Below are 9,382 nucleotides of genomic sequence, written 5' to 3' on the forward strand. Positions count from 1 at the left end.
TTTTTTTTTTTGTGATGGTTCATTGCTGAACCTGAGACAACCAACCCAGCGTCTCATCCTAGAAGTTCTAGCAAAATTTTATTTGCTCAAGTCATTCAAAAGCCTATGCTTAACTAATTAACCTAAGCATTTTTGGCAAAAACAAACGTCTCTCATGGGAGGGTTTTGCATAAGCTTTTAATTTCAGTTTCTAATTTAGTTGGCACTCGTTTTAAGTTGATTATTTTAAATGAGATCTACATTTGCAGATGGCAACATATATATGAGATTCTCGTAGCCTATAGCATCAAGAGGAGAGAAAGCCGTTTTTCAAAATAAGATATTACCTAGAAGGAGTAGGAATTCTAGAAATAAGGTTTTCACAAATATATTTTTTTCCAAGATAGTTTTGAGAATACCATTCTACGACTATTCTTTCCCGGGATTCCCTACAGTCGGTCGTGGCTCTGATACCAGAAAGCTGTGAGGACGTCCCAAAGCCTAGGTGGTGCGATGCTCCGAGACATGTCAGCGCGAAATATCTGGATGGATGGGGTCTCAAATTAAACCCAAATAATTACGGTAACCATCCAACCTCATCGCAGACCCCGACATGTCTTGAAGAGGGCACTGCAAAGGCTCTAAGCCATCGGATATAAAATAGAAGACATAACCATTGGAATTGCCACGCCAGTCATCTACGTCATACGCCCGTCAACCACTCGATGGTGGCAACCAAAAGTGTACCCCAGAGACTCGATCTCAACAAAGGCATATTTCCCGGTTATCTCAACCATTTCAAACCCATCCTCATGTGGGACTAGTTTCCCAGGAATGCAACATAGTCTCACATAACTCATCTCAAGCACGATATCCGAATCATAAGTGGTTCTAAGCATAAAGCATAATAGTCTTAATAAGTTCTAAGTAGTACTTGGCGACAAGCCATACATATTGGTTCATGCGGTAAGCGTGCTACCCAAAAGCCCATAGGCAAACCGGCTAGGGTAAATCCCTAGTTAGAACCATCCTGGAAATCACAAGCTGCATCAAACTCCTCATCCAAACAGTCAATACCTGCAGCAGGGTCTGAACCAAAAACAAGTAAAAGAAAGCAAGAAATCAGTACATTAATCAAATTAATGTACTGGCAAGTCGGTGACAACCCTAGCATGCTACATGTTGGTCGTATTCAAGGATAAGCTGTGTATAGGTTAATTTGCATAAATGCCAGTTTTAGTTCACAACATTTTCTCAACGGAATTTTTTTTTTTAACAATAGTATAGAGTTAGTAAAACTTGTAATGTAAATGAATAAATAACACGCGTCTACCCCTCAAGGTAGATCATCACCACTTACCATCATATCATCACCATTCACCGAACTTTACCCAAGTTCACCAACAAAACATTCCAACCATTTTTCAAGTTCACAAAGAGTTTATCAAAATCACAAACTATACTCATGACACTTCACCATGCCGCTCATGACCGTGAGCACGGCTAATTGATTAGTTTTAGACTCTGCAGAGTTTGTACAACTTTTAAGCTCACATGATATGGTTCGCTCTAGTTTGTCCGATACCCGTCGGTATCACCACATTCTACACATTGAGTGTGATCTAGAGGTCATAACAAAACCGTTACATTGTTTATTGTCTAGCCTTGCACCAGCACGATGTGTGTTTTACCCACGCTACTAGCAAAGTAGCGCCACTAGGTAGCGGGTCCACGCTTTAACCTAGCGCCGTAAGGAACCCTACCCGGAATCCCTCACGAGGCACGGCACCGTTGTATTGGACAGACTGCCCGCTCAAATCATCACATACCACATGTCATTAACCAATCTCAACAAATCACAAGCCATAGGAAGTTTCGATAAGTTACCAAAACCCGGTAACTCATACTCTTCGGCCTACCAAGATGCAAGGCTAAACTCTAAACAACTTAATAGGTTAAGGCTAGCCCATACTTAGCACATGTGGTTTGTACTATTTTCATTAGTTGGTGACATAGAGTGAGGTCCTTAATCGACCCGGGCGAACGCTCCCCTTATCGGTGCACATCTACTACCATATGTACACCACTCGCCGCCCAAGTCTAAAAACAAGTTTCCTCTATTTTCTATTCACAATACTCACACATTTAAAATGCTGTCCAGCAGCATCAAAATAACCTTTTTCACATATAAGATTTATCAAAATGAGTAATTTGTAAGGCGGTAACCGAATATATAAGCATATAGCGGCAATATAAGCATAGCATAATACCAAATAACACAATAATTGTATCCAAGAGCACCCTATGGTCACAACCAGCAAGGATTCAATATTTCAATGTGGGTTATGCAGCAATTAGGTCATATCTACCATTCCCACATTTATATAATTTCTTTTACCAAAATTAATACTAGCTAGCGTATGCATGTTTGCAATAGAATCATTTAGCCCAATAAAACATAGGATCAAAGTGGTCAAAGGAGGGGCTGACTTGCCTTCGTCCGCAAACACCTGAACCTAGTCTTCAACAAACTCACCCTCTTCTTCTTCGACGTATTCTTCCTCTATTCAAAATACGCGTATACGATAAATACAAAAATGCATAAAAACCAAAAATGCATGAAAATGCATGAGACTTATGCAGTGAGTGTGTGCTGGTCTCAGGTGGCCTCTAGTGAAGAAATTTTTATTTTATCACTTTGTTTTACAGAGATATGCATTTAATAATTAAAAAGATTTAAAAAGGGCTAAGTTTTATTAAGCAACATTTTTGTACAGAAGTGAAGAAAATTACTTTTACAAAGTTACAGAGCATGATTTTAGAAAATTAACAGAAGTGGTTTCACAATTTTTAGAGCTATTTTCAATTTGTTATGGATTTAACAAGCTCTAGGAGACATTTAGGGAAAAACAAAAATAAAGGAAAAGTTTGTACAAAAAGTACCAAGTTTTATATTTTTCTAAAATAGTTCACAGTTCCACGGATCTAACAAAACTGGTTCCACAATTTTCGGAGTTAAAATGAATTTTCTACAAAATTTTGAAGTTCTGCTTATTCTCAGCAAAAAAAAAATCATTTTTCAAAATTTAATTTCAGCCGGGCCCACATGTCAGTGAATGGCGTTTTCTGAAGTGAGGGGCGTTTTGCAGAAAGGCCCTCGTAAGATAGGAAATCAACCCGCACTCCCTTGCTACAGTAATATGTGTCTAGGCAGTTTTCGGATAGGACCCTAGCTTTAGTCGAATTCTCCGAAGGAGGTCCCTCGTCGGCTCAAACAAGGGGCAGCCATGGGTGAGTTGGATTTTCAGCTCGCCGGCGACGATCGGTGGCCTGAATCGATTTGAGCGCAAAAGAGAAAATGTAGAGGGAGTCCTTGCGCATCCGTGAGTGGTGGTGGTGAGGGAAATGGTGGTCCGTAGCCCATGGAACACGAGCAACAGCGACGACATATCTAGGTATGCCCATGCATGTGCTTGCAATAGCTTGTTTAGTGCATGCAAGGGCTCGGTTAGTGCAAAAGAGTTAGTGCACGAGCTGTCCCAAGGTACCAGGGTGCTCACCAAGCGAAGAAAAGGAGGAAGCGAGGTCCACGGGAGCGGTGAAGACGGTGGCCGACGGCGAGGTCGGTGGCGCCCACCACGTGTTCGATAGATTGCTTCTTGGGCAAAAGAGGCACGAATGAGCTCGGCGTGATACGTAGATCACGTTCCATAGGAAGAAAGCGAGAGGGACTCACCGGGGATGAAGAACGACGACGCCTAAGTTGCCGGTGCCGGGAAAGACGGCCAAGCTCCGGGCAGTCTGGGCATGGTATGCGTTTGCTCGGGCTTGGAACGCGATGTGGGGAGGATGCCCTTGCTACTGGCGCGCTGGCTTGTGAAATAAGCGAGAGTGAAGTGGGGGAGTGAGAGAGAGAGGGGTGGCTAGTGAAATCATGGGGTTTCTTGGGCTCCCATTGGGCATGGAGGGCGGTGGAGGCTGTGAGGAGAGAGTGGGAGGCTGCCATGTGGGTCCTAGGGGTGTGGGGCCCACTTGCCATTGAAAGAAATTTGAAATCTGGCTTGGAGGCTAAGTTAAGAAGAGTTGGCTGCAAAGGATTTTTGGAGGGTGAAAAGAAAGGGTTAAAGAGTGATCCAGCGTATGCCACTCCTCTTAGTGTTAGAAGAAAGTTAGTAGAAGACTTTTGCCGAAACAAAACTTTTAAAAGAGGTTTTTAAATAAATTTTACCAAGAGAGCAAGTTTGAATCTACTAAGCAGTTTTTCAGGATTTTCGAGAGATTAAAATAGATCAAAGAGATAGCAAACCTTAATGAAAAATTTTGAAACTTTGAGGGTTGATTTCTGACATATCAAGGTATTTTTCAGAATTTTTGTAGAATTTTTGGATGCACATAAATACCAAATTAATTATTTTTGTGAATCTAGGTCTATTATTGCATGTGATGATGAGATGATTAAGATCCAAAAACAATTAAAATCACTCCCAACCACATGATGCATTTAAGTTAAATTTAGTTCTCGGGTTTACGGGCTTGGGTATGTTACAATATTATTTTTATACCAATCGACTTGATATAGTTAGATCAGGAGTTATTTATGTTGCATCAGCTTGTGAGGATTACATGCAAATTGATTTTAGTCGATCGTAACAAAGCATTCATTGTTTATTTATTCCAAGTAATTCATTGGTTTATTTATTAGCCTTATCGATTTTCATGTTTCCTATAATGATATCATGCTCGACTGCATTGCATACTGTCTTAGTTAAATCCAATCTATATATGTTTGGTTTGATCTGATTATAGGGCTCGTCCGATCGACTAAGATTAATAAGTAACTTGGTGGATTACGTTGGTCTAATATTTACTTCAAATCTATTTCTACCAAGTTTCTAGCCGATCCAAGCTTCTTACGGCCGATCGTTCATTCAAATCGGCTAAACGCTGTAACATCAACATACAACCGGCTGGATTATTTGTTATCTATCGGCTCGATAGTCGATCGGCTTGCTTTACTGTTTATCTTGTCAGTTGCAGGATCAAACTGACTGGTACGCCCGTAGAGTACCTTCTAAGAATTTAGGTCTGCACTGAAGTTGTCTAATATTGACTCCCATGCCTTCATGTGTGACACGTCATTGTTCACATTTTGACGTCAACAGGTACTCAACACAGTCACACCGAAGGGAGGATATGACGCAAGTTATTCCAGGGGAAGCTATGGGGTTACTTTATATAAATCATTAGATGAAAAATAATAAAGTTGTAAATGGTAAATTAAGTTGTATTTCTCAACACTGTCTAGTGCTACATCACTTTGTGATAGGCCCAACCGACCTTCTAAACTAAACCAGTTCAATTAAGTCAATATTATTAAAGGTAATACTAATCATAGAGAATGTAGCAGGTTGACCATAACCACGGGCCCAACTATTTAAATAGTTTTACTCTGATCAAAAGTGTACCGCTGTACCTGTACCCACAAGACACAACTCTATAACACATTACCGTGTGCCAACATCAGGGACGGAACTAGAAAAATTTTAAGAGTAGGGCTTAGTTAATATGGTCTTAACCATTTTTAATATTTGTAGAGTGATTTCACATAATTTTTAGAGGATTATGAACCTAGGACTAGGGCTCAAGCCATAGCTGCTCTAGGTCTAATATTGTCCTTGTCTAACATGCCACCAGAACTCATCAAAAAAGAATTGTGACATGACCTATTGCATAACTCTTCCTAGCCAAGCATACCATACCGTAGGTTTTGCCCCTACCCTTGACCAAGTTAGGCAGCCCCTTCTTATGTCTAGGTGAACCCAAAAGCTGCATAGGTTGTCGTAGGGTTTTATGGTGGACCATGATATATTAGCACTGAATTTCTCTCAAGGTTTCCCGTGAACCAATCCTTAATTGACATGGGTGCGACTATTTAAAACCGTCCAACCACGGCCCACCATTAGGGATGTTTTAGTTTAATTAACACCATGATGGCATATGTCCACTATCATCAACGATCAACGTTAAACTAAGGTAGACATTAATGGTGATATTTTCCAATGAACTAGTTGATCTACACGTACATGGCTAAAAATTTCCCAAACCAATATCTAGTCCTATTACTTCCTAGCTTAGCAATAGTCCAGGAGAATCAAATTATGGTTGAGTAATAGGCATCATCCTATATTAAACTATAAATAAAATAATGCACTTTTCAAGAGAAAGCGAGACATTTATAAGTTAGGTACAATATGTTCAATGATGATGCATCACTTGCCTTTGAAATAACAGAACTCAAGCTAGGTTTATTACTGTTGTTGCACTTGCACCTTAATTTCCATATATATGTGACAGTTGCATTGTCGATTAATTAGGAATTATAAAGAACGAGGTAGTAAATTAATGGAAGGAGGTAGTATATTTTTATAATATAAAATATGTTACTAAGAAATCAACGGCTAGGATATATCATGGGCTCCGACCTCTCTATAAGTAAGATGGAGTTTATTGTAAAAGAGGTCATCTAATTAAATACGACCAATATATGTGTACAGTAGTAATGTCGCATATCCTCAATTAATCAATATATTCCTCATTAGAGCGTACGTAGGCCTCACTCACGAGATACATCCGTTTCTGTACATGTTGCAAGATATATCTTCCTCCATGGAAGTTCGACGCACTTTAGGACGCTGTCACTGAGAGCATCGTTACGCGTTTCAAGCACAAATGCAACGATCCGCGATCACCCCCAGTTGAATGTCGCTCGATCACGCCGTCACTGAGCGTAGTTGCACAGGCCGTAGGTGCACCTCCTGCTGCACCTGTTGGAGCAGCTGCCGCAGTGGTCCCCGTCGAAGAGCAGGTCGACGCAGCGGCCGCCGCAGCAGGTCCGGCCGTGCCTGCACGCCCTGCCGCAGCCGCCGCAGTGGCCGCCGCTGGTGGCGGTGTCCACGCACTGGCCGCCGCAGCACGCCGCGCCGGGGCTCCCGGCCGCGAGGCACGTGGCGGCCGCCGACGCCCTGGAGCAGCGGTACATCGCCGGGAACGGCCGGAAGTAAGGATCTCCAGCTGCTTCCCGATGCGGCGCCTGAAGGAACCGGCTCCTGATCTGTCCCAGGCTCCTGCTTCTGCTGGTGGCCACGGCGGTGGGCGCCATGGCTGCGGCCGCGACGGCGAGCACAAGGAGGAGAAGGACTGTGGCGTCAGCCATGGTGGAGAAGATCTCAAATTAATATGTTGCAGTGGATCAGAGGTGGTATGTTTGTGTGGATCGAGCTAGAGACGAGAGGAGATGCTTATATAGAGGTGATCCAAGAAAGGAAGTCAGCGCGCGGGGGATAGCTCTGCTCGCTAAGTTGACTTTTTTTGATGGAAATGGAGCTTCGAAGCAAGCATGGCAGCGGCTTTAGTGTCCTTGTAGAAAGCAAAAGGAAAAAAGGGAGGAAAGATATAAATACAGTCTATGTGGAATGCATGCGTGATCAGTAAGTTCATATAGGTTTGAATTGTCACAAATGAATTGCATATATGCATTATATATGCATTTGACGTCTTGAAATTTTAAGGAGATATCGGTGTGTTCTGAAATAATGCAGATCATCTAACTACATGAATGATAAAATATTAATACGATATTGAAATTTTATTTGGTTTTGTAAAGAGAACAATTAGTGGTCAAATTTGCATTTACTAAAAGTCCATATTTTGCTTTGAAATATTGAATGGAAATCCCTTGAAGAAATTGTTGCCCATAATTTTTATAATATTTAAATATTTAATAGTTGTTAGTTTATTGTCTTTCGCAAGACATATATATGTATATGTATATATTCTGCCTGATCATAATATTGCGCTAATTAGCAGGTGATTTGCTTCCGCAGAACAACAAATTAATTAATGCTAGTTAGAGTCAACCACAAGATCTCTAAAAAAAGGTGTCAACCATAAGACAAGCGGCCAAGTTAATTGTGCCAACTTGAAGCCGACAAAAGATGGAGCTGCAGAAAAGGACGGCATGATAAAATGCAAGCAATTTAAAGATCAAAATGACGGCGATCGCGACATCCACATACTCAGTACCATAAACTGCACATGTTGTTGTTTGTAACTTAAAGGAAGGGGCAATGATACTATCATATAGAATATGATCATGAACCTACTACGTGGAACACATAGGGAGGTGGCTTCCGTTCTACACCCACAAAAGCATGCGAATATGACCTAGCTTCCTGCAACTACAAGTGTGTTAAAATTTTGACATATTCATCGTACTTATTTCCCGAAATTCATGCGGGCAGTTGTTGGCTGATTTATAGAACATGATCAAGTCATTGAACTCGACAACCTTTTTTTTTCATGAGTCAGCCTGTTGTTTTTTTTTTAGACAAAAGGCCTGAGCCCAGCTTTTAACTAAAGCCAGAAACAAGGGACAGAGGTTTGACCGGGGTTACCGGCTTAACATCACGGGTTCAAAAGCAGAAACACAACTAGCTACCTAGCTGCAAAAGATCACCGAGACCAACTCACAGGGCGAGCAACAGGACACGCACGGGGAAACTAAAACTGAAACTATTACAAAGAGGGACAGATCCAAGACAACCGAGGTCGCTGCTTCCATTACACAACTATTTCTTCAACCAGTCCTGGACCTCGAACTTCTGAGACGCCTTACAGCCACCTGCAGTGCTGATATCCAACGCTCTAAGATCACCACCTCTTCCTCCCCCAAAAGTTTCTTCCACTGTAAGAGTAAACACACAATTCGCAAAGGAATAATCAATGGAGAGGAAACGATTTGGTCGCGAAAAATCATATCATTTCTAACTGACCACAATTGCCAGCACCAAGCAGCAAGGAGACAGAAACTAACTCTATGAAATTTAGTTCCAATATTCCAAACAAAACAGTCATTAAACTTCTCAAACGAACTCAGGATTTTTCTTAACCCAACTGCATCCCGGCATAAACACCAAGTAAACACAGCAAGGGGACAGGAAAAGAAAATATGATTAGAATCCTCAACCGCATTGCAAAGCTGACAAAATTCCGAGCCATTCCATCACATTTTTTTAATTGCCCAGCAGATTGAATCTTGTCGTGCCAAGCCAACCAGATAAAATGCTTAAGTTTCAAAGGAGTAGGAGAACTCCAAAGGTTTTGCATCTGGACATCACAAACACCTCTAAAAGTTAGCATATTATACATAGATTTAGAAGAAAACTTGCTTTTTGAGTCAAGAGCCCAAACTAAATTATCTCTTTTCCCTTCCTGGCTATTAACATCAAGGTTGTTTACCAGAACACAAAGCTCATTCCACTGCTCAGCATCTTCATGAGAGAAAGAACGCCTAAAAGTTAACAAGTTCATTCCCCCTTCAATAACCTCTCGAACTAAGATCTCT

At 41.3% G+C, this 9,382-nt stretch overlaps 1 protein-coding gene across 1 annotated transcript; it reads right to left on the reverse strand.

Annotated features, from left to right (window-relative positions):
- Window positions 1-6,757: 6,757 nt before the first annotated feature.
- LOC121054422 (protein STIG1-like) lies at window positions 6,758-7,192 on the reverse strand. Its single transcript, XM_040523927.1, has one exon. The coding sequence runs from the start codon at window positions 7,190-7,192 to the stop codon at window positions 6,758-6,760; it is 435 nt and encodes a 144-aa protein (XP_040379861.1).
- Between the last annotated feature and the right edge of the window lie 2,190 nt (window positions 7,193-9,382).

This window comes from Oryza brachyantha, chromosome 5, assembly GCF_000231095.2.
Source record: "Oryza brachyantha chromosome 5, ObraRS2, whole genome shotgun sequence".
In the NCBI taxonomy this organism is placed as follows: domain Eukaryota; kingdom Viridiplantae; phylum Streptophyta; class Magnoliopsida; order Poales; family Poaceae; genus Oryza; species Oryza brachyantha.

Excerpts from the sequence above, each read along its gene's own strand:
- LOC121054422 (XM_040523927.1), bottom strand. The coding sequence starts at position 7,192 with ATGGCTGACGCCACAGTCCTTCTCCTCCTTGTGCTCGCCGTCGCGGCC.